This window comes from Stenella coeruleoalba, assembly GCF_951394435.1.
Source record: "Stenella coeruleoalba genome assembly, chromosome: 12".
NCBI classification, from domain to species: Eukaryota; Metazoa; Chordata; class Mammalia; order Artiodactyla; family Delphinidae; genus Stenella; species Stenella coeruleoalba.
In genome coordinates this window covers 23,961,295-23,987,077 of record NC_137158.1, presented here as the reverse complement: position 1 = coordinate 23,987,077, position 25,783 = coordinate 23,961,295, and the positions used below count along the sequence as shown (strand labels likewise).

The 25,783-nt window shown below is 44.6% G+C and overlaps 1 protein-coding gene across 4 annotated transcripts in view; it reads right to left on the bottom strand.

Annotated features, from left to right (window-relative positions):
* Window positions 1-25,783, bottom strand: part of ANKRD6 (ankyrin repeat domain 6) — a 283,459-nt gene that overhangs the window by 101,265 nt on the left and 156,411 nt on the right. For 2 of the 4 annotated variants that reach the window (XM_079938871.1, XM_079938870.1), the window contains 8 exons: window positions 25,543-25,641; window positions 24,056-24,154; window positions 21,294-21,392; window positions 19,982-20,059; window positions 15,427-15,531; window positions 13,967-14,098; window positions 13,478-13,663; window positions 12,864-13,016 (listed from right to left, as the gene is read on the bottom strand). In XM_079938871.1, the coding sequence (XP_079794997.1) occupies window positions 12,864-13,016; window positions 13,478-13,663; window positions 13,967-14,098; window positions 15,427-15,531; window positions 19,982-20,059; window positions 21,294-21,392; window positions 24,056-24,154; window positions 25,543-25,641 (951 nt within the window). The remainder of the gene's footprint in view (window positions 1-12,863; window positions 13,017-13,477; window positions 13,664-13,966; window positions 14,099-15,426; window positions 15,532-19,981; window positions 20,060-21,293; window positions 21,393-24,055; window positions 24,155-25,542; window positions 25,642-25,783) is intronic. The other 2 variants (XM_079938873.1, XM_079938872.1) reach the window with 1 other exon arrangement.

Here is a 25,783-nt window from a genome sequence, read left to right as displayed (position 1 = left end):
CACAACCTGCCAAGAGTGAATCAGGGAGAAATGGAAAATATGAACAGCCCGATCACAAGCACTGAAATTGAAACTGTGATTAAAAATCTTCCTAACAAACAAAAGCCCAGGACCAGATGGCTTCACAGGCAAATTCTATCAAACATTTAGGGAAGAGTTAACACCTATCCTTCTCAAACTCTTCCAAAATATAGCAGAGGGAGGAACACTCCCAAACTCATTCTACGAGGCCACCATCACCCTGATACCAAAACCAGACAAAGATGTCACAAAGCAAGAAAACTACAGGCCAATATCACTGATAAACATAGATGCAAAACTCCTCAACAAACTACTAGCAAACAGAATCCAGCAGCACATTAAGAGGATCATACACCATGATCCAGGGGGGTTTATTCCAGGAATGCAAGGATTCTTCAACATACGCAAATCAATCACTGTGATACACCACACTAACAACCTCAAGGAGAAAAGCCATATGCTCACGTCAACAGATGCAGAGAAAGCTTTCGACAAAATTCAACACCCATTTATGATAAAAACCCTGCAGAAGGTAGGCACGGAGGGAACTTTCCTCAACATAATAAAGGCCATGTATGACAAAACCACAGCCAACATCGTCCTCAGTGGTGAAAAACTGAAACCATTTCCACTAAGATCAGGAGCAAGTAAAGGTTGCCCACTCTCGCCACTCTTATTCAACATAGTCTTGGAAGTTTTAGCCACAGCAATCAGAGGAGAATTAAAAGGAATACAAATCGGAAAAGAAGAGGTAAAGCTGTCACTGTTTGCACGTGACATCATACTATACATAGAGAATCCTAAAGATGCTCCCAGAAGACTACTAGAGCTAATCAATGAATTTGGTAAAGCAGCAGGATACAAAATTAATGCACAGAAATCTCTGGCATTCCTATACACTGATGATGAAAAACCTGAAAGTGAAATCAAGGAAACACTCCCGTTTACCACTGCAACAAAAAGAATAAAATATCTAGGAATAAACCTACCTAAGGAGACAAAAGACCTGTATGCAGAAAATTATAAGACACTGGTGAAAGAAATTAAAGATGATACAAATAGATGGAGAGATACACCATGTTCCTGGATTGGAAGAATCAACATTGTGAAAATGACTCTACTACCCAAAGCAATCTACAGATCCAGTGCAATCCCTAGCAAACTACCACCGGCATTTTTCACAGAACTAGAACAAAAAATCTCACAATTTGTATGGAAACACAAAAGACCCCGAATAGCCAAAGCAACCTTGAGAACGAAAAACGGAGCTGGAGGAGTCAGGCTCCCTGACTTCAGACTATACTACAAAGCTACAGTATGGTACTGGCACAAAACCAGAAACACAGATCAAAGGAACAGCATAGAAAGCCCAGAGATAAACCCACGCGCATATGGTCACCTTACCTTTGATAAAGGAGGCAGGAATGTACAGTGGAGAAAGGACAGCCTCTTCAATAAATGGTGCTGGGAAAACTGGACAGGTACATGTAAAAGTATGAGATTAGATCGCTCCCTAATACCATACACAAAAATAAGCTCAAAATGGATTAAAGACCTACATGTAAGGCCAGAAACTATCAAACTCCTAGAGGAAACCATAGGCAGAAACTCTATGACATCAATCACAGCAAGATCCCTTCTGACCCACCTACTAGAGAAATGGAAATAAAAACAAAAATAAACAAATGGGGCCTAATGAAACTTCAAAGCTTTTGCACAGCAAAGGAAACCATAAACAAGACCAAAAGACAACCCTCAGAATGGGAGCAAGTATCTTCACATGAAGCAACGGACAAAGGACTCATCTCCAAAATTTACAAGCAGCTCATGCAGCTCAATAACAAAAAAACAAACGACCCAATCCAAAAATGGGCAGAAGACCTAAATAGACATTTCTCCAAAGAAGATATACAGACTGCCAACAAACACATGAAAGAATGCTCAACATCATTAATCAGTAGAGAAATGCAACTCAAAACTACAATGAGGTATCATCTCACACCAGTCAGAAGGGCCATCATCCAAAAATCTAGAAACAATAAATGCTGGAGAGGGTGTGGAGAACAGGGAACCCTCTTGCACTACTGCTGGGAATGCGAATCGGTACAGCCACTATGGAGAACAGTATGGAGGTTCCTTAAAAAACGACAAATAGAACTACCATATGACCCAGCAATCCCACTACTGGGCACATACCCTGAGAAAACCATAATTCAAAAAGAGTCATGTACCAAAATGTTCATCGCAGCTCTATTTACAATAGCCCGGAGATGGAAACGACCTAAGTGTCCATCATCGCATGAATGGATAAAGAAGATGTGGCACACATATACAATGGAATAGTACTCAGCCCTAAAAAGAAACGAAATTGAGCTATTTGTAATGAGGTGGATGGACCTAGAGTCTGTCACACAGAGTGAAGTTAAGTCAGAAAGAGAAAGACAAATGCCATGTGCTAACACATATGTAGGGAATTTAAGAGGAAAAAAATGTCATAGAGAACCTAGGGGCAAGATAGGAATAAAGACAGACCTACTAGAGAACGGACTTGAGGATATGGGGAGGGGGAAGAGTAAGCTGTGACAAAGTGACAGAGTGGCATGGACATATATACACCACCAAACGTAAAATAGATAGCTAGTGGGAAGCAGCCGCGTAGCACAGGGAGATCAGCTCCGGGCTTTGTGACCACCTAGAGGGTTGGGATAGGGAGGGTGGGAGGGAGGGAGACGCAAGAGGGAAGAGATATGGGAACATACGTATATGTATAACTGATTCACTTTGTTATAAAGCAGAAACTAACACACCATTATAAAGCAATCATACTCCAATAAAGAGGTAAGAAAAAAAAAACGGAAAAAGGAGAAGTAACAACTGATATTGCAGAAATACACACAGGATCACGAGGGATTACAACCACCTCTATGCCAATAAAATGGACAACCTGGAAGAAATGGACAAATTCTTAGAAATGCACAACCTGCCAAGAGTGAATCAGGGAGAAATGGAAAATATGAACAGCCCGATCACAAGCACTGAAATTGAAACTGTGATTAAAAATCTTCCTAACAAACAAAAGCCCAGGACCAGATGGCTTCACAGGCAAATTCTATCAAACATTTAGGGAAGAGTTAACACCTATCCTTCTCAAACTCTTCCAAAATATAGCAGAGGGAGGAACACTCCCAAACTCATTCTACGAGGCCACCATCACCCTGATACCAAAACCAGACAAAGATGTCACAAAGCAAGAAAACTACAGGCCAATATCACTGATAAACATAGATGCAAAACTCCTCAACAAACTACTAGCAAACAGAATCCAGCAGCACATTAAGAGGATCATACACCATGATCCAGGGGGGTTTATTCCAGGAATGCAAGGATTCTTCAACATATGCAAATCAATCACTGTGATACACCACACTAACAACCTCAAGGAGAAAAGCCATATGCTCACGTCAACAGATGCAGAGAAAGCTTTCGACAAAATTCAACACCCATTTATGATAAAAACCCTGCAGAAGGTAGGCACGGAGGGAACTTTCCTCAACATAATAAAGGCCATGTATGACAAAACCACAGCCAGCATCGTCCTCAGTGGTGAAAAACTGAAACCATTTCCACTAAGATCAGGAGCAAGTAAAGGCTGCCCACTCTCGCCACTCTTCTTCAACATAGTTTTGGAAGTTTTAGCCACAGCAATCAGAGGAGAATTAGAAGGAATACAAATCGGAAAAGAAGAAGTAAAGCTGTCACTGTTTGCACATGACATCATACTATACATAGAGAATCCTAAAGATGCTCCCAGAAGACTACTAGAGCTAATCAATGAATTTGGTAAAGCAGCAGGATACAAAATTAATGCACAGAAATCTCTGGCATTCCTATACACTGATGATGAAAGACCTGAAAGTGAAATCAAGAAAACACTCCCGTTTACCACTGCAACAAAAAGAATAAAATATCTAGGAATAAACCTACCTAAGGAGACAAAAGACCTGTATGCAGAAAATTATAAGACACTGGTGAAAGAAATTAAAGATGATACAAATAGATGGAGAGATACACCATGTTCCTGGATTGGAAGAATCAACATTGTGAAAATGACTCTACTACCCAAAGCAATCTACAGATCCAGTGCAATCCCTAGCAAACTACCACCGGCATTTTTCACAGAACTAGAACAAAAAATCTCACAATTTGTATGGAAACACAAAAGACCCCGAATAGCCAAAGCAACCTTGAGAACGAAAAACGGAGCTGGAGGAGTCAGGCTCCCTGACTTCAGACTATACTACAAAGCTACAGTATGGTACTGGCACAAAACCAGAAACACAGATCAAAGGAACAGCATAGAAAGCCCAGAGATAAACCCACGCGCATATGGTCACCTTACCTTTGATAAAGGAGGCAGGAATGTACAGTGGAGAAAGGACAGCCTCTTCAATAAATGGTGCTGGGAAAACTGGACAGGTACATGTAAAAGTATGAGATTAGATCGCTCCCTAACACCATACACAAAAATAAGCTCAAAATGGATTAAAGACCTACATGTAAGGCCAGAAACTATCAAACTCCTAGAGGAAACCATAGGCAGAAACTCTATGACATCAATCACAGCAAGATCCCTTCTGACCCACCTACTAGAGAAATGGAAATAAAAACAAAAATAAACAAATGGGGCCTAATGAAACTTCAAAGCTTTTGCACAGCAAAGGAAACCATAAACAAGACCAAAAGACAACCCTCAGAATGGGAGCAAGTATTTTCACATGAAGCAACGGACAAAGGATTCATCTCCAAAATTTACAAGCAGCTCATGCAGCTCAATAACAAAAAAACAAACGACCCAATCCAAAAATGGGCAGAAGACCTAAATAGACATTTCTCCAAAGAAGATATACACACTGCCAACAAACACATGAAAGAATGCTCAACATCATTAATCAGTAGAGAAATGCAACTCAAAACTACAATGAGGTATCATCTCACACCAGTCAGAAGGGCCATCATCCAAAAATCTAGAAACAATAAATGCTGGAGAGGGTGTGGAGAAAAGGGAACACTCTTGTACTGTTGGTGGGAATGTAAATTGATACAGCCACTATGGAGAACAGTATGGAGGTTTCCCAAAAAACAAAATATAGGGCTTCCATGGTGGCGCAATTGTTGAGAGTCCGCCTGCCAATGACGGGGACACAGGTTCGTGCCCCAGTCCGGGAGGATCCCACATGCCACGTAGCGGCTGGGCGTGTAAGCCTTGGCTGCTGCACCTGTGTGTACGGAGCATGTGCTCCCCAATGGGAGAGGCTACAACAGTGAAAGGCCCGCGTACCGCAGAAAAAAAAAAATAGAATTACCATATGACCCAGCAATCCCTCTACTGGGGATATACCCTGAGAAAACCATAATTCAAAAGGAGTGTTGTACTAAAATGTTCTTTGCATCTCTACTTACAACAGCCCAGAGATGGAAACAACCTAAGTGTCCATCATCCGATGAATGGATAAAGAAGATGTGGCACATATATAGAATGGAATATTACTCAGCCATAAAAAGAAACAAAATTGAGTTATTTGTAGTGAGGTGGATGGACCTAGAGTCTGTCATACAGCGTGAAGTCAGAAAGAGAAAACAAATACTGTATGGTAACACGTATATATGGAATCTAAGAGAAAAAAAAAAGGTCATGAAGTACCTAGGGGTAAGATGGAATGAAGACACAGACGTACTAAAGAATGAACTTGAGGATATGGGGAGGGGGAAAGGTAAGCTGTGACAAGGTTAAAGAGTGACAAGGACATATATACACTACCAAACGTAAAATAGATTGTTAGTGGGAAGCAGCCACATAGCACATGATCAGCTCGGTGGTTTGTGACCACCTATAGGGGTGGCATAGTGAGGGTGGCAGGGAGGGAGATGCAAGAGGAAAGAGATATAGTAATATATGTATAACTGATTCACTTTGTTATAAAGCAGAAACTAACACACAATTGTAAGGCAATAATACTCCAATAAAGTTGTTTAAAAAGAAAAAGAAAGAATCTGCCTGCCAATTCAGGGCACACGGGTTCGAGCCCTGGTCCGGAAGATCCCACATGCCGCGGAGCTACTAAGCCTGTGCGCCACAACTACTAAGCCTGTGCTCTAGAGCCCATGGTCCGCAACAAAGAATAACCCCTGCTCGCCACAACTAGAGAAAGCTTGCGTGCAGCAATGAAGACACAGCCAAAAATAAAAAATAGTAAAAAAAAAAAAAAAAAGAAGAAAAACATTTTCGGAGAAATGAGAAAATCTGAATATGGATGGATATTATGCAATTAGTGTTAATTTTCTCAGATATGAAAATGGTACTGTGTTAGGAAGGACAAAACCCTCATTCTTAGTCAATGTGCTGTGGAGTACTTAGAGTGAGGGGTCAGGACCGTCTATGGCTAAATCTCAAACAGTTCAGCAAGAGAACAAAAAGTGTGTGAGAGACAAAGCAAACGTGGCAACATAGTAACAACTGGTTGAACCTAGGTGAAGAGTGAACAAGCAAGCTATCATTTCAAATTTTCTGTATGTATGTTAACTTTCAAAATAAAGGTGGAAAAATAAAACAAGACAGACATCATTATATCACTTTAGTGAGCAGTGGGAAACGGGTGTAAAGCACACAGACATAAAAAGACTGGAAGAAAATAAACCCAAATATTAATAGTGCTTTCTCATCATAATGGGCTCATAGGTGATTTTATTTTCCTTCCTAGTTTTCATATTTTTAAAAAATGCTCCATAATGGGTATATGTTATTTTTATAATCAGAAGCAATTTAAACATGCTCCTAAAAAATGTTAAGTCAATGCCTTTAAGGAATCACACATCATCTGGAAGATGGTGGAGTAGAAGGACTTGCTCGCACTCCCCCTTGCAAGAGCACCAGAATCACAACTAACTGCTGAACAATCATCAACAGGAAAACACTGGCACTTACCAAAAAGATACCCCACATCCAAAGACAAAGGAGAAGCAACAATGAGACAGTAGGAGGGGCACAATCACAATAAAATCAAATCCTATAACTGCTGGGTGGGTGACTCACTAACTGGAGAACACTTAGACCACAGAAGTCCACTCACTGGAGTGAAGGTTCTGAGCCCCACGTCAGGCTTCCCAACCTGGGGGTCTGGCAATGGGAGGAGGAATTCCTAGAGAATCACACTTTGAAAGCTAGTGGGGTTTAACTGCAGGACTCTGAAAAGACTGGGGGGAAACAGAGACTCCACTCTTGCAGGGCACACACAAAGTAGTGTGTGCATCAGGACCCAGGGTAAGGAGCAGTGACCACATAGGAGACTAAACCAGACCTAACCTGCTAGTGTTGGAAGGTGTCCTGCAGAGGTGGGGGGTAGCTGTGGCTCACTACAGGGACAAGGACACTGGCAGAAGTTCTGGGAAGTACTCCTTGGCGTGAGCCCTTCCAGAGTCCGCCATTAGCCCCACCAAAGAGCCCGGGTAGGCTCCAGTGTTGGGTTGCCTCAGGCCAAACAACCAACAGGAAGGGAACCCAAACCTACTCATCAGCAGACAAGTGGATTAAAGTTTTACTGAGCTCTGCCCATCAGAGTAACACCCAGCTCTACCCACCACCAGTCCCTCCCATCAGGAAACTTGCACAAGCCTCTTAGATAGCCTCATCCACCAGAGGGCAGACAGAAGCAAGAAGAACTACAATTCTGCAGCCTGTGAAACAGAAACCACATTCATAGAAAGACAGACAAGATGAAGAGTTAGGGCTATGTATCAGATGAAGGAACAAGATAAAACCCCAGAAAAACACGTAAATGAAGTGGAGATAGGCAACCTTCCAGAAAAAGAAATCAGAATAATTATAAGGAAGATGATCCAGGACCTCGGAAAAAGAATGGAGGCAAAGATCGAGAAGATACAAGAAATGTTTAACAGAGATGAACAATACAATAACTGAAATGAAAAATAAACGAGAAGGAATCAATAGCAGAAGAACTGAGGCAGAAGAACAGATAAGTGACCTGGAAGACAGAATGCTGGAATTCACTGCTGAACAGAATAAAGAAAAAAGAATGAAAAGAAATGAAGACAGCCTAAGGGACCTCTGGGACCACATTAAACACAACAACATTCACATTATAGAGGTCCCAGAAGGAGAAGAGACAGAGAGAAAGGACCCGAGAAAACATCTGAAGAGATTATAGTCAAAAACTTCCCTAACGTGGGGAAGGAAATAGCCACCCAAGTCCGGGAAGCACAGAGAGTCCCATACAGGATAAACCCAAGGAGAAACACGCCGAGACACATAGTAATCCAACTGGCAAAAATTAAAGACAAAGAAAAATTACTGAAAGCAGCAAAGGAAAAATGACAAATAACATACAAGGGAAGTCCCATAAGGTTAACAGCTGATTTCTCAGCAGAAACTCTACAAGCCTGAATGGAGTGGCATGACATATTTAAAGTGATGAAAGGGAAAAAACTACAACCAAGATTACTCTATCCAGAAAGCATCTCATTCAGATTCAACGGAAAAATCAAAAGTGTTACACACAAGCAAAAGCTAAAAGAATTCAGCACCACCAAACCAGCTCTACAACAAATGCTAAAGGAATTTCTCTAAGTGGGAAACACAAGAGAAGAAAAGGACCTACAAAAACAAACCCAAAACAATTAAGAAAATGGTCATAGGAACATACATAGCAATAATTACCTTAAACGTGAATGGATTAAATGCTCCAACCAAAAGACACAGGCTTGCTGAATGGATACGAAAACAAGACCCATATATGTGCTGTCTACAAAAGACCCCCTCAGACCTAGGGACACATACAGACTGAAAGCGAGGGGATGGAAAAAGATATTCCATGGATATGGAAATCAAAAGAAAGCTGGAGTAGCAATACTTATGACAGATAAAATAAACTTTAAAATAAAGAATGTTACAAGAGACAAGGAAGGACACTACATAATGAGCAAGGGATCAATCCAAGAAGAAGATATAACAGTTACAAATATATATGCACCAAACATAGGAGCACCTCGATACAGAAGGCAACTGCTAAGAGCTATAAAAGAGGAAATCAACAGTAACACAATAATAGTGGGGGACTTTAACACCTCACTTACACCAATGGACAGATCATCCAAACAGAAACTTAATAAGGAAACACAAGCTTTAAATGACACAAGAGACCAGATAGATTTAATTGATATTTATAGGACATTCCATCCAAAGACAGCAGATTACACTTTCTTCTCAAGTGCGTATGGAATATTCTCCAGGATAGATCTCATCTAGGGTCACAAATCAAGCCTCAGTAAATTTAAGAAAACTGAAATCATATCAAGCATCTTTTCTGATCACAACGTTCTGAGATTAGTATCAATTACAGGGACAAAAACATAAAAAACACAAACACATGGATGCTAAACAATATGTTACTAAATAACCAACGGATCACTGAAGAAATCAAAGAGGAAATAAAAAAATACCTAGAGACAAATGACAATGAGAACACGATGATCCAAAACCTATGGGATGCAGCAAAAGCAGTTTTAAGAGGGAAGTTTATAGCAATACAAGCCTACCTCAAAAAACAAGAAAAATCTCAAATAAACAATCTAACCTTACACCTAAGGGAACTAGAGAAAGAAGAACAAACAAAACCCAAAGTTAGCAGAAGGAAAGAAATCATAAAGATCAGATCAGAAATAAATGAAACAGAAACAAAGAAAACAATAGCAAAGATCAATAAAACTAAAAGCTGGTTCTTTGAGAAGATGAACATAATTGATAATCCATTAGCCAGACTCATCAAGCAAAAGGAGAGGACTCAAATCAATAAAATTAGAAATGAAAAAGGAGCAGTTACAACAGACACCACACAAATACAAAGCATCCTAAGAGACTACTACAAGCAACTCTATGCCAATAAAATGGACAACCTGGAAGAAAAGGACAAATTCTTAGAAAGACAAACCTTCCAAGACTAAACCAGGAAGAAATAGAAAATATGAACAGACCAATTACATGAAATTTAAACTGTGAGTAAAAATCTTTCAATAAACAAAAGTCCAGGTCCAGATGCCTTCACAGGTGAATTCTATCACAAATTTAAAGGAGAGCTAAAAGCACCCATCCTTCTCAAACTCTTCCAAATATTTGCAGAGGAAGAAACACTCTCAAACTCATTCTACGAAGCCACCATCACCCTGATACCAAAACCAGACAAAAATACTACAAAAAAAAAATTACAGACCAATATCACTGATGAATATAGATGCAAAAATCCTCAACAAAACACTAGCAAACAGAATCCAACAACCCATTAAAAGGATCATACACCATGATCAAGTGGAATTTATCCCAGGGATGCAAGGATTCTCCAATATATGCAAATCAATCAATGTGATACACCACATTAACAAACTGAAGAAGAAAAACCATAAGATCATCTCAATAGATGCAGAAAAAGCTTTTGACAAAATTCAACACCCATTTATGATAAAAACTCTACAGAAAGTGGGCATAGAGGGAACCTACCTCAACATAACAAAGGCCATATACGACAAACCCAGAGCAAACATCATTCTCAATGGTGAAAAACTGAAAGCATTTCCTCCCAGATCAGGAACAAGACAAGGATGTCCACTCTCACCACTATTACTGAACATAGTTTTGGAAGTCCTAGCCACAGCAATCAGAGAAAAAAAAGAAATAAAAGGAATCCAAATTGGAAAAGAAGTAAAGTTGTCACTGTTTGCAGATGACATGATACTATACATAGAGAATCCTAAAGATGCCACTAGAAAACTACTAGAGCTAATCAATGAATTTGGTAAAGTTGCAGGATACAAAATTAATGCACAGAAATCTCTGGCATTTCTATACACTAATGATGAAAAATCTGAAAAAGAAATTAAGGAAACACTCCCATTTACCACTGCAACAAAAAGAATAGAATACCTAGGAATAAACCTATGTAGGGAGAAAAAAGACCTGTATGCAGAAAACTACAAGACTGATGAAAGGAATTAAAGATGATACAAACAGATGGAGAGATATACCATGTTCTTGGATTGGAAGAATCAATATTATGAAAATGACTAAATTACCCAAAGCAATCTACAGACTCAATGCAATCCCTATCAAATTACCAATGGCATTTTTTACAGAACTAGAACAAAAAAACTTCAAATTTGTATGGAGACACAAAACACCCCGAATAGCCAAAGCGTTCTCGAGGGAAAGAAACGGAGCTGGAGGAATCAGACTCCCTGACTTCAGACTATACTACAAAGATACAGTAATCAAGACAATGTGGTACTGGCACAAAAACAGAAATATAGATCAATGGAACAGGATAGAAAGCCCTAAGATAAACCCATGCACCTATGGTCAACTAATCTATGATGAGGGAGGCAAGGATATACAATGGAAAAAAGACAGTCTCTTCAATAAGTGGTGCTGGGAAAACTGGACAGCTACATGTAAAAGAATGGAATTAGAACACTCCCTAACACCATACACAAAAATAAACTCAAAATGGATTAAAGACCTAAATGTAAGGTCAGATACTATAAAATTCTTAGAGGAAAACATAGGCAGAACACTCTATGACATAAATCACTGCAAGATCCTTTTTGATCCACCTCCTAGAATAATGGAAATAATAAAAATAAACAAATGGGACCTAATGAAACTTAAAAGCTTTTGCACAGTAAAGGAAACTACAAACAAGATGAAAAGACAACCCTCAGAGTGGGAGAAAATATTTGCAAACAAAACAACTAACAATGGATTAATCTCCAAAATATATAAGCAGCTCATACAGCTCAATATCAAAAAAACAAACACCCCAATCCAAAAATGGGCAGAAGACCTAAATAGACATTTCTCCAAAGAAGACATACAGATGGCCAACAAACACATGAAAGGATGCTCAACATCACTAATCATTAGAGAAATGCAAATCCAAACTACAACGAGGTATCACCTCACACCGGTCAGAATGGCCATCATCAAAAAATCTACAAACAATAAATTCTGGAGAGGGTGTGGAGAAAAGGGAACCCTCTTGCACTACTGCTGGGAATGTGAATCAGTACAGCCACTATGGAGAACAGTATGGAGGTTCCTTAAAAAACTGAAAATAGAATTACCATATGACCCAGCAATCCCACTACTGGACATATACCCAGAGAAAACCATAATGCAAAAAGACACATGAACCCCAATGTTCATTGCAGCACTGTTTATAACAGCCAGGACATGGATGCAACCTAGATGACCATCGACAGATGAATGGATAAAGAAGATGTGCATATATACAATGGAATATTACTCAGCCATAAAAAGGAATGAAATTGGGTCATTTGTAGCGACGTGGATGGATCTAGAGACTATCATACAGAGTGAAGTAGATCAGAAAGAAAAACAAATATCGTATATTAACGCATGTATGTGGAACGTAGAAAAATGGTACAGATGAACCAGTTTGCAGGGCAGAAATAGAGACACAGATGTAGAGAAAAAAGGTATGGACACAAAGCGGGGAAAGCGGCAGGAGAGTGGGGTCGTGGTGGGATGAATTGGGAGATTAGGATTGACGTGTATACACTAGTATGTATAAAATAGGTAACTAATAAGAACCAGCTGTATAAAGAAATAAAATTAGGAAAAAAAAGAAATCATAGGTCTCTTTCCCTGACAGCCTGCCCGACATGCTCAGGGCAGAGTCTGCAGAACAGAAAGGTGTGCTGAGGTCTGATTTCATTTTCTGCCAGGACACCACGCCATTGGAAGGATGGCAACCGCTTACTTGGTGCTGGGTCTTATTCTCCATGTGCCCCAGCTTCGTGTTCATCTTATCCTGAACCGACACCAGCTCTGCTTTGATCTCCTCCACAGTTGCCTCCAACTGATTCTCCAGCTTGTTGATCAGGGGTTCACATCGACAGCCATTTATTGGGGCCTAAGAGGGAAGCCAAAAAGGAATCAATCCAAGTCGTTCGTTCCTTCTGAGAATATGTGTCTGTCAGTATACCAGGGGACCACACGTGATGGAGGAGACTCATCCCTGTGGTAACTTTGGACTGACAGGCCAAGCCTTGGCTCCGTAGACGTTAAAGAAGATTCAGAGAGTGTAACATACGGTCCCAGTCCTCAAGCTGCTTTTATCTACTATCCAGCCTCAAGATTATCTATGCAGTACCTAAGGATGGTGCAGAGAGCTTTGTAACATCCCTGTGCTCTCCAGGCCTACGTGGCAGGAGGGTACTGCACAGTTTAGGTGGAGAGGGCCAGCTGGCTTATCTTCAAAGCTCATGCCTTCTGTAGTCACCACCGAAAGTGGACATTAGCCCCCAGCAACAGGGTTACACAGACACCTCGCTTACAGCCTACAGTCCTGCCCTGACAGGGCCCGGCAGGTACCTGCATCACTTTGCCGTCCTTGCCCCGGTACAGCGTGTAGAGCTGGTACGCTCTGAACTCGTGGGGGGCACCTGGGGGTGAACAGCGATGCCTGGGCCTCTTTTTAGGGTGACTGTGAGTGTGCGAGCTCTTCTGCTGTCCAGGCTGCTGGTCTGCTGGTGGGGTGGGGTCAGAAAACGCTGACGCCTGTGGGAGAGAAGGCGACAGCCACCGTGAGCGCCGTGACATCTGCGAGCCTGATGCCCAGCTGGTGGCTCCCGTCCGGCCCGCCTTGCTAGTCTCTCAGCGTTCTACGCCAGGTACGTGTCAGAAGAGTCGTACCGGCATGCTTACCTTGTGTCCACAGCCGGCCAGGGCCGAGTTCTATGCTCTGGCTGCAAACCAGCAAGCAAGGCAACTGCAGTGGCTTTTTAGCTGCTGGGCATGACGCTACCCCAGGGCCCTCCGCCAGCCCTCCTCCCTCTTGGCAGCTCTCACGTGCCTCCTGACCTTGGGCCTTGACTTTTTCTGCCTGTTGTCCTTTGCTCTGGGCTCCGGGGAGGCAGACAGGAAATCTCTGGACTCTTCTTTTCTGGGTACAGCCTGTTCACTGCTATGGGTGTCTCCTGCTGAGACACTTCCCTACAGAGGAAAAAAAGCCCAGAAACCTCTTCTACTTGATCCCCCAGCCTTTTTCAATAATGGCATAAAATTTCCCAGCCTCCATCCAGTAAAGGATCCCTGGGAATCTTTTCCAATGACAAATTTCAGACATAGGAAGCACTGCTTGGTGGATTTAACTGAACACCTGTGCTTTTCCTGGTGAGTTGAATGTTTGGTTTTTCATTTATTAGGTGCCAAACTAGATATTGCCTTGGGTCTAACTATGTTCTGCAACTTTAGGAACGTAGTACACACAAAACACCTCAGCATTAGAGATTTTTTGGTCTTTTACATTTCAACAAAAAGACAACGCCACTCATTCTTTGATCTTGGACCCTCACAATTCAGAGGAGAGTGAGAGCCTTCTGAAATGAAAAAAAAAAATCACATTTCTGGTCCTTGTGAGAACTTTTACAAGTTAATATGTACAATTCACACACAGGAACCAATGCGAGTTACAATGCCATAACCCTGGAAACTGGTAAGATTTTCAAACAGAGAGAAAAACAAATAGTTGGTATAAAATTTTATGTGCCAGAAGTTGTCTCTATATCCTAGTCTTCTTCCTGGGAGAGTTGAAAGGCATGGTTCACTCCAGGGCTGCTGTGCACAGCTGTGCAAGCTGTTCACTGCACAAAGGCACCTAGCCGAGGGCATGAGTGGGGCTGAGGGAACTGAAGTCCACCTCGGGCTCTATTCACCATACGTGCCCTGTGCTAGGCTGGTCTGCCCAGAAGGCATCTTTTGCTAATTTGCACAGAGGAGCCGTATGGGCTAACACAGCCTCTGTTCACTCCCTAAGCGGAAGGAGAGGCAACAAGCTACGCCACTGGTCCTCCAACTGTAGTCCACATTGGAATCACCTGGAGGGCTTGTTCAAACACAGATTGCTGGGCCCCACCCCAGAGTTTCTGATCCAGTGGGTTTGGGGTGAGGCCCCCAAATTTGCATTTCTACCAAGGCTCCAGGTGACAAGTGGATCCACATTTTGAAAACCTCTGCTCTACATGATGAAGGGTGCGGTGCCAGAGAGGCTGTGCTGTCCACATGGAAGCGACAAGGCCACGGATGCACAGGGCTCGCAAATACAGCCACACAGGGTGCTGGAAAAGATGGGCGGCATGGGAGTACACGGCCTGTAATCATGGAGAGGAGAAGACAAGAGGCCAGAAGGAAAGACGGACAAGATTTGAAGGACCCCGAGGAAAGGAGAGACAGAGGAGGGCCCGGCAGCCGCCAGACGGGCCCGGAGGAGGCAGGGAGACAGTTTCCCACCCTGGAAGTGGGCGGGAGGGCTACCCCCCCACCTTGCTTTGTGCCACATCATCTCTCGGCACAGACTGAGCTCTCCTCTCTTCCTTGAGCCTCTCTCTCTTTTTCCTCAGGCTTCGCCCACGACTGAAGCGCAAGACCTGAAGGAGGCAAGAGGCATCGTTACAAACCACTGGTGTGCGCGGACCTAATGGGGCCTCCAGCCGAGCGGCGGAGGGGTGGGGGGGGACCGGGCGTTCACATCAAACAAGCGCCTCTAGACCACCCACTATGCCTCCTACATCCTGTGCTGGGCGCTTAGGGTCCCAGAGACGGCAGGACATCATTCCTGACCTTGAGCTCATGGTCTAGGACAGCAACACTAACAGGCACTTAGCGATGGGCCAGGGCGTCCACGTAGGTGTGAGCAGGCCGTGCACGGCTCAGCTCCAGGGAGCATGGCTCACATAGACTAGGATGTGAATGGTGTCCCCTGGAGTTGTGCGACACAGCAGCCCTGTGCCAGGCACGGTCTATCTTGGGACACTGGACCTGATGTAGCCCATCAGATTTTCTCTTGGCCAAACTGTATCCAAGTCATATTCAAACATAACTTTAATTCGAGCCTAACTGAGATGTACCTGTGAGCCATGGTACCAACCACGGGGCAGGAGTCTCTTCCCCCAAAAGAAGGCTGTGGTCTGCCCCTTCAAGGGCAGAGAGGTGGAATGGACACAGGCAAGTACACGTGGGACCCCACAGGCCCAGAGGGGCCCAGCAGTAGCTAGCTGGGGATCTTCAGGCAAGTGATTTGACCTCTCTGTGCTCTGTCTTCTCAACTTGAGAATGGGGAGCTGCCGGAATTAACCGAGACAACGTAGGTGGCCGGCGCGCCTTGGACCAGTGGTCCCTGGGGGTGTCTCCACCTGCCTGGGGGCCTTAGAGTGCTCAGCTGGAAGAGATGGTTAATCACGGAGTGCAGACCTGTGCTCTAGTGGAAACCTGCAATCCCTGGCTCAGGTCCACACCCTTCTCCTCCAGACTCCCTACTCCTAGTTCCAGGGTTCACCCCCCTTAAAAAACCCAAGGGGGTCCAGACGGTGAAAGCACTTTCAAGGCCACACTATCTTTCTGCAATAAAACAATATTCCACTGTCTTCTTATACAGATAGATAAGGGCTCTCTGAAGTTCAGCCTAGTGTTTTGCATCTCAATGTCAGACTTCCTTCTTGTGTTCATTAAATTCAAGTGACACATTAGAGGACAAAAAAATCCTCCACGGGCAGTGGGTATCTCCTAAATGGAGAATTCCTGACAATACATGCCTGCAGCTGAACCGGATTTTTAAATTATATACTCATCCCCTAAAGCCAGCAGTTCTGGAAGTGTCCAGGGACCCGAGTCCGTGAGGTTAAGATTATTTTCATAATATTACAACAACATTGGCATTTCTCATGCTCATTCTCTCATGAGTGTACTGTGGTGTTTGCCAGAAGCTACGTCAGTGACATTACAATAGACTGCAGGCAGCAATAAAAGATGTCAGAATTCTAAGTAAGACAGTAAGGACATGAGCAAACAATGTCAAACAATGCTACTCTTCTCATTTTTGTTTTGAAAAAGTTCTTTTTCACAAAATGATGCTATTTATGTTGCTACAAAATGGACTTATTTTTAAATGAATATCTTTAATATTTCTAAATTTTATTTTCAAATACGGTAATTATTGATAGATATAAACTCACAAACAGAGCTCTTTATGGGCCTCCGTAATATTTAAGGAAGTAAAAGGATCCTTAGACCAAAAAGGTCTGAGAACCAATGTCCTCAGCTAAATTTTAGACTCAGTAAGAAGTCGAGTCTGATGAAGGGAAGTTAGGCCCGTTGCTCATCTGCTTTATAGACACTTAGAACAGGACACAGCTCCAGAATCAGCCTGAAATTCACTTTCCAAAGCATCTGTGAACCACATCAATCAAAAATAAGAAGTAACACTCACTTCACCCAAACACAAAATAATCAGAAAAATTCCATGTTATTAGCCAATGAAAACAACTCTGCATGGCTCACAGCCTTTCTCAGGCCATCCACCAAAGGTACCATCATCAATCTTTCCCACTTCACAGAAGTCAGGAAATACTGATCTTAAGGCCTCGGAAAGAAGTATCCTCTTAGTACTGCTGTGAACCATTGAAATCCATGGTCAACTAGGTGCCAAGGCAAGGGGATTTCTCGTTTCAGATAAGACCATTTCTATAACCACAGATCAACAGGACAGTATGCATGCAATTTTACGCATATTCCAAAGCTTTTTCTTTGCACTGGAAATAAGGGTTAGTATGTACAATTATGTAAAAAAAACAAAAACTAAAAATATCCTATTTATTTGCTATTCAATATGGGTGTGGAAAAACTAGCTTAAGTCATTTTTTTTTTAATGGAAATGCTAAAGGAGAACCACATAGGAAAATAGTCCACAAGACAGCTTTATCCCTGGGAATCGAGATTCCTGGGCTCTGGAAGATAAATGACAGGCAGGTTAAAGGCACATCAATCCTCGTGTGCCGGGGGACCCTCCATCCCACAAGACTTGATGATCCTCACGTGGCTGAGCACAGAGCTAGCTGTCCATCAAACTGCCAGGCACTGAAATGCCAGGTAACTAACGGATTCTGACACTTATATAGCACCCTGTCCTTTTTTTTTTTTTTTTTTTTTGCGGTACGCGGGCCTCTCACTGTTGTGGCCTCTCCCGTTGCGGAGCACAGGCTCTGGACAAGCAGGCTCAGCGGCCATGGCTCACGGGCCCAGCCGCTCCGCGGCACGTGGGATCTTCCCGGACCGGGGCACGAACCCGTGTCCCCTGCATCGCCAGGCAGACTCTCAACCACTGCGCCACCAGGGAAGCCCCCCGACCGTGTCCCTTTTGATCTGCAAGAGACTAGCTTTTTTTTTTAAAATCAGGATTCCCAAAGGTGATTCTGCTGAGGATTTGTTTGCAAACAGCTAGGCAGAGGTGGAGCCTTCTTCCAAAGGAGCACCCGACTCGCACCTGTCAGGAGCTCTGTGGATTTCCAGAGCCCACTGAGAAGGACCTTCTCCACGCAAGAGAGTGATTGATTTTGCAAGAGACAAAAATCTTAACCATTTCCAGAAACTGCTAGGTATATCAGGCATGTTTTTAAAACTTAAATGGAATCAAGGCCGTGCAGAACCCGAGGCTGGCTGGGATTGGGCCATGGCGCAGCAGGCTGGGGTCCGGACTCTCCCTCTGGCTCCCTAAGACTTTGTCTTCCTGCAGCATTAGCCAGAATAAGGTGGAAAACCAATCAGTGTTTGCTCTAAGGTAAGAGACTAGCTCTAACTGGGAAATAACCTAAATGTCTAACATTAAGGAAATGGTTTAACAAGATACTGAACAGCAACCAAAGAAAGAATATTATGCTTCCACTGTGATAAATAACTGTAAAGACTACAGAACAGTTTCCTATTACACTTAGGATAAAGGGCATAATACCAAAGAGTATACACATTGTGGACACAACTATATAAAAATTGTGTGTCTGTGGAAGGTACTATAAACAGTTATTTCAGGGTACTAAAATTATAAATAGCTTATAAGTCATCACTATTAAATTTCTTTGTGACTTAGATCGTTTCAACCTCAACTAAGATATCAGTCATCTTCTTAAATTGAATGATGGCCAATATACCATTATTTAATAAAAAATGAGAAAACTATACGGTACTCAACTGCCTCTAGTGGACATTTACGGCTTTGTCTGCCCAGACGGATGCCTCATCCCACCTCTGTGTGGGAAATACTTCTCTTCTAACCACGTGGTCAAACGGATGCCACCATCTTCCTAAAGCACCTCTGCCCCACCTGTTCCGGGCATTTGCCCCAAGCTCGCCAATCATGATCTTCTCCTACAATGTTTTACTGTTTTTATTTATTTTTTGGCCGTGCCGCACTCCATGTGGGATCATAGTACCCTGACCAGGGATTGAACCTGCGCCCCCTGCATTGGAAGCACTGAGTTTTAAACCACTGGACCACCAGGGAAGTCCCTCCTATGACATTTTTTTTTTTTTTTTTTTTTGCGGTATGCGGGCCTCTCACCGTTGTGGCCTCTCCCGTTGCGGAGCACAGGCTCCGGACACGCAGGCCCAGCGGCCATGGCTCAAGGGCCCAGCCGCTCCGCGGCACGTGGGATCTTCCCGGACCGGGGCACGAACCCGTGTCCCCTGCATCGGCAGGCGGACTCTCAACCACTGCGCCACCAGGGAAGCCCCCTCCTATGACATTTTAAACTGGAACTTTTCCCTGGCTGGGAAATTATGATTCAGGAAACTGGTTGTGACAATGATCCAGCCACAGAGAGGAAATGATGCCCATGTGTGAGAACAGCCTGCTGGGCCTGAGATCTCTGGTTCCAGGTATCCTGGAGGCTCATGTGGATTCCTACACTTCCTACTGCCTGGACAGTAAGCCCATCTGTCCCCTTCTTAAGTTGGTCTGAATTGGCTTCAGTAGATGGCAACCGGGGAATCCCAACGACCCTGCTGACCCCGCATAATCAATACAATGGAAAATGCAAAAAATCCTACCTGGGGCGCTTTAGTGAGGAGGAGAGCAACTTCCGGGTTATTGTGGTAGCGGGCAGTCTCCAGTGGAGTCCGGCCTGCCTAAGGAAAGGCAAAGGGAGGACCAGTGAGTACGGAACAGCAGCCCCACGCTCGCACAGCCCAGCGGGGACAGCTCTCCCAGGAACTAGCAACCCGGTCACACCAGCACCTACACATGTGCTCAGCAAAACACAACCGTGCATGTGACATGGTCCTGCTCTTGAGTCTCATCCATCCAACGGGGAGCCCAGTCACACCTGAGGACACAGGCACACGGGCTAAGTGCTGACCAGGTGAGCAGTAGGTGTTCTAAGAGACAATGATCAGGGGCACTGCTCACCCAGGAAGGCTTCCTGGAAAAGGGATTGAGGGAGGTAAACAAAACAAAACAGATGGGGTCAAGGTGGAACATGTCACTTAAGAAAACACAAAGCATCATAAAAACCCAGCCAAGCGATACATCTTCCGGGAGTACAATGGAGAAAACACCTGGAAGGGCGGATCAGGGCCCAGCCACAGAGTCTCAGGAACTGGACTGTGAAAAACATTTAGGAAGCTATGGCCATAACAGAGACTCTAGAAAGATTAAAGCCCATACCAGGAGTTGAAAACAGTGGGATTCAAAGGAAGGGAAAGGTGCTCATAGCATCATGGGAGAGGTACCACCAATCCAGGTACTAGAGCTGGGAGGGGGGACTACCAGCCTCGACACCCCCAACTCCCCAGACAACTGTTCCACCCCCAGTGTCCCCCAAGTCTGTGCAATTTCAGGAGCACAGAGATCACAGGCCAACCTCGAGGAAGAGAGGGTGCCTGAACTGGTGCCTGCTATAGGATGAGAGGGGGAGGGGAGGAGGGAGACATTGAGAGAGAGGGCGTGAGAGAAGGTGATTTTAGAGAGAAAGCAGTTGGAGTTTTGAGGAAGATTAGCCTGGTGGCCATTTTTCTGAGGACTACATCTGTTTAAAAGGCCTGGAACTCACTTTCGGTAACATCCACTTGCCAGTTTACTTACACACCCCTGACCCTTTTTCATGCCAGGACATGCTCGCTGAGTTGTCTGAAGATGAGCCCTCAGGGTTTGTAACTCGTGGGGCTGCTGAGAGCAAGGGTCCCCTCAAGTCCACCCCCGCGGGCCCCAGGATCGTGGGGTCAGTGCCGCCGCATGGTCTTCCCGAGCGAGCCTGGGTGAGGCTGTGCTCTGGAGTCCGCAGGGGGTGGGGCAGCAACCACAGGCCCTGATCCAGAAAGGGGTGGGAACACCTTTAGACACCACTGTTGCAACTCCACTTACGTTATTGACAATGGTCCCATCTGCTCCGGCTTCCAGTAGGATTTTAACCACCTTCTTGTGATTTAGGGCAGCAGCAATATGAAGTGCTGTGTCTCCAGCCTGAAATTAATCAGAAGAAAGCCGGCTAAACCCCATCGGATCGTGGCCCACAGGCCTCTGGCGTTTTAATTCCATGGCCTGGCGGTGGCTTTTCAAAGTCAAACTAAAATCTGTCTTAGACTGACTGACCTTGGCTAAAGTGTTATGTGGTTCTTTTATTATTTTTAACTCAATTCATTTTTTATTTTTAAAATTTATTTTATTGAAGGATAGCTGATGTACAATGCTGTGATAATTTCTACCGTATGGCAAAGTGATTCCATTTTATAAATATATATATTCTTTCATGTTCCTTTCCATTATGGTTTATCACAGGATATTGAATATAGTTCCCTGTGCTATACAGTAGGACCTTGTTGTTTAAATGTGGTTCTTTTGAAAGAGACTCTGCAACTGAATGAACTTATGCACGAATACCACATTCCTTTCTGAGTGGAGATGCCAGAAATCACAGGACAGGATTAAATGCAGGGGGCAAAGTCATGCTGGGCCTGGGTTGCTGGGAATGGTGGGACCTGACCTGAAAGGCAGGATCACAGGCAGGTAGCCAGGAGCTCTGGACCCTGTCCCTCTGCCCAGGCAGGGGGTGGGCAGAGAACCCCTTGGTTTCTGAATTAGAATGAGCAGAAGCTTCAAAGATGGCTACTTGCACAGGCCCTGGAGTAATATCCCAGCCCTGCAGCCATCCTCAGGGATGTGAAAGGGCCACCTGGAATCAGCCTGCAGGCCAGGGTGTTTTGTTTGGGTGGAGTCACTGAGAATCAGTATTCGCTTAACACCAGATGTTTTCAAACTCTTACCAAATAGCCTGTAAGTTTTCTGTTGTTTTTAACAAAAAAATATTTCAATCAACTGTGAAAGAAGGCTATGTCAAATGCAGCTTGGTGGGCCAGTTCCACATGCAAACTGTTTTTTTTTTTTTTTTTTTTACTATTTTTTTTTTAAATTTTTTTTGCGGTATGTGGGCCTCTCACTGTTGTGGCCTCTCCCGTTGCAGAGCACAGGCTCCGGACGCGCAGGCTCAGCGGCCATGGCTCATGGGCCCAGCCGCTCTGCGGCATGTGGGATCTTCCCGGACCGGGGCACGAACCCGTGTCCCCTGCTTCAGCAGGCGGACTCTCAACCACTGCGCCACCAGGGAAGCCCGCAAACTGTTTTTAATTCCCAAACAGAATTCCCAAACAGAATGACATAAATAAGTCAGACCAATATAGAAGTGAAATCATTCATTCGTTCCTGGCAGGTGAACAAGTAAAGCATGAAAATCCCGCCATCCCAAGGCCCTCCTTCTCTGGTAAGTAGCCGAAGAAAGCGTTCATTTCATTCCTGAGTCACCTAGTTGTGTGTTTTGAGGGAAGCCCTGGAGCAGTAGTTTCCAGTCTCGCCTGCTCATTGGAATCAGCTGGGAAGCCTTAAAAACTACTGATGCCTGGGTCCCACACAGACACTGATTTAATTGGCCTGGAGTGTGGCTTGGGTCTGATGATTTCCCAAAGCTGGCAGGTGACTGTAATATACCACCCAGGTTGAGAAGCAGCACTGGTTGGCGAGGGCTGTTTGGGGTAACCTGATGAACCTAGAGTCCATGGCGACGCTGGAGAATGACAGAATTTAGCTATTTTATTAGGTCAGTGGTTCTCAATCCTGTCTGCACACTCAGGCCAGCAGCTTTTTAAAAATACCATTGCCTGGGCTTCCTTGGTGGCGCAGTGGTTGAGTCCGCCTGCCGATGCAGGGGACACGGGTTCGTGCCCCGGTCCGGGAAGATCCCACATGCCGCGGAGCGGCTGGGCCCGTGAGCCATGGCCGCTGAGCCTGCTTGTCCGGAGCCTGTGCTCCACAACGGGAGAGGCCACAATGGTGAGAGGCCCGCATACCGCAACAAACCACCACCACCACCACCACCACCACCACCAACAACAAAATACCATTGCCTGGACCTCACCCCAAGATGTTCTGATCATTTATATTGGGGTGGGACTCAGGAATGGTATTTTTAAATCCTGTTGATTCTAATATGCGGCCAGGGTCAGTAACCACCATTATAGGGTATTTTTAATCTGAATCACAATCTTTTTTTTTTAATTTCAGATTTACGTACCCAAACTCAGAAAAGTCAAACAATGCATTACTTAGGTATAGGTATCAATAAATAACGAGACAACTTTTTAAAAATCCACGTAACCACAAAAATCACATTTCCACAGAACACTAATAATCACAGATTTCAAAACCCCAGTATATGGCATAGATACTGATCAGGTGCCGAACTTTACAGAAAAGAGAGACTCCCCCAGCTCACATAAAGGTGGCAGTTCAGGTAAGAGAACTCAGGAGTCATGAGACACCTAACGCCCTTCCTTATTTACTAAGCCACTCTTTCTTGTGGGTTTCCTTTTTAAAAATCACACTAAAAACAAAACCCACAGCAGGATCTCCAGAAAATGTTCACTATGCAAATGTGGTGATATGAACTGGAATGCTAAGGGCATGCTTTCTCCAGGAGGCCAGATAAACCAGGGCCACAGGAACTCCATGGGTCCTGCAAAGGCCAGCACTGGCCAAGTCCCAGGCTAGGAAAGGACACCGCCCCCCAGCAGCCTCTGCTCCCGTCTGTGCCAACACACGTGCAGGTTAACCATGGGGAGGACACATGCACTGACCTGGTTCTTTTCATGGACAGAACAGAAAGCACTGAGGAGGAGCTTAATGATGGACAGGTGATTATAGCGCGCAGCAACGTGCAAACAGGTGTCTCCTGCCTGCGGACAGAAATCAAACTCTAAGCACAGTCTGAGCAGTTACAAAACAGAAGATAAAAAGAAAATATCCTTTAAAAGCTGGCAGGCTAGCATATATTCTTTAGAAGGTAACAGCCTGAATTGTAAGCATCTCCTTTATCACAGACGCTCACTCCACAACTCACAGCCCTTTTCTGTCCGCAGCCCTGCTTTTTCCCCACCATGCAGACTGTTTCAGGTTTCGTACACTGGATGCCTGCTCCCCATGAGACCTTCGCAAGAGCTAAGGGAGGCTCTGCTTAGCTGGCATTTACTAAGACTCAGCTGACCCCAGCCTCTCCTAAGACCCGAAGGCTCTGGAGTAACCTGATTAAGACCAACAGCACTGCTTTGGAAATGAGACTTTCCCATCACAGATCCATCATGGCTGAGAGGGCCAGGAGAGCAGGGTGAGCCGTTGGACTTTAAGAGCATGTACTCTAAAAAATTCAAGTGCATCCCATTCTAGTTGGACCCCAGTATCCCATGGGGAGCAATGTAGTCTAGGGAGCTGATGAGGAAGCAATCGTTGAGCATAAAACAGGGCATTCAGAAAAACTCGGGATCAGGACTTTCCTTAGTCCTGCTCCCAGAGAGAAAACAGAACTGGAGACAATGTGGTGACCTTCTGCAGTGCTCCCCTGGCGTTTCCAGTCAAGCTCTAGTTCTGTCTAGAGATGCTGGCCGTCAGCACAACCTTCTCCCCCCGGATTAAGAAGAAACCAAGCTCAAAGCTGAAGTTCAGAGCATTCTCAGAACCACTTTAGATGAGCCTGCCCCCAATCAGAGGGGCCCCGGCTAAAGCCATTTTTGAGAGAAGCCTCAGATTCTCTTGTCACATGGCTGAGACACGGGCTTCATGAAGGAAATGCAGCTCTGTGGAGGGAGGAGGGATACCCACGGCACCTTGTAGGTCAGGCACCTCTAAGAACTACTGGCCCATCAGCTCGTCCCAAGGATGCCTCAGTAATGGATTTGTAGACGCCGGGCATGGAGCATCAGAAGGCCTCCCGGGTATAGCATCAACCAGTATTTGCTAAGAGTTTTCAGGAAGCCTCTGCGGGCAGAGGCTTCCTGAAAACAATTAGCTTCGTTCCTAAACTCATATGCGAGACACCTGCTGTGCGCAATAAAACAGACTGCAAGGCTGAGAGGCAAGGGAGCAAGGATGGGAGAAAAGCAGTGTTTCCGAGTGTTGAGTCCTCTTCCCATCCCCCTAAAGGACCCCTTAGGAATTAGCAAAAAATGAATACTTTCTCGGCAGCCCCCAAACCCTTTTTACTGTCTACATGTGAACTCTAGCATGCTTGCAGGGTTACTTTCCGAGGCGACATGAGACAGCGCGGGGGAGGTCGGTTTTGTCCACCCACGTTATTTTTGAGGTCGGCGCGGGAGCCGCCCAGCAGGAGGACGCGTGTGCTCTGGGCGTGGCTATTCTGGCAGGCCAGGTGCAGAGCCGTGTTCCCCGCCTGGGAGGGAAGCAGACAGAAGGAAGCACACGTTAGCAACCCCTCCTCCGCGGGCCCTTGCCGGGGCCCGAGGCTTACTCACAGAAGAGTCAAGGCTCACGTTCTCTGCTTCCCGATCGGTGGTCCCAGGGCTTCAGTGGCA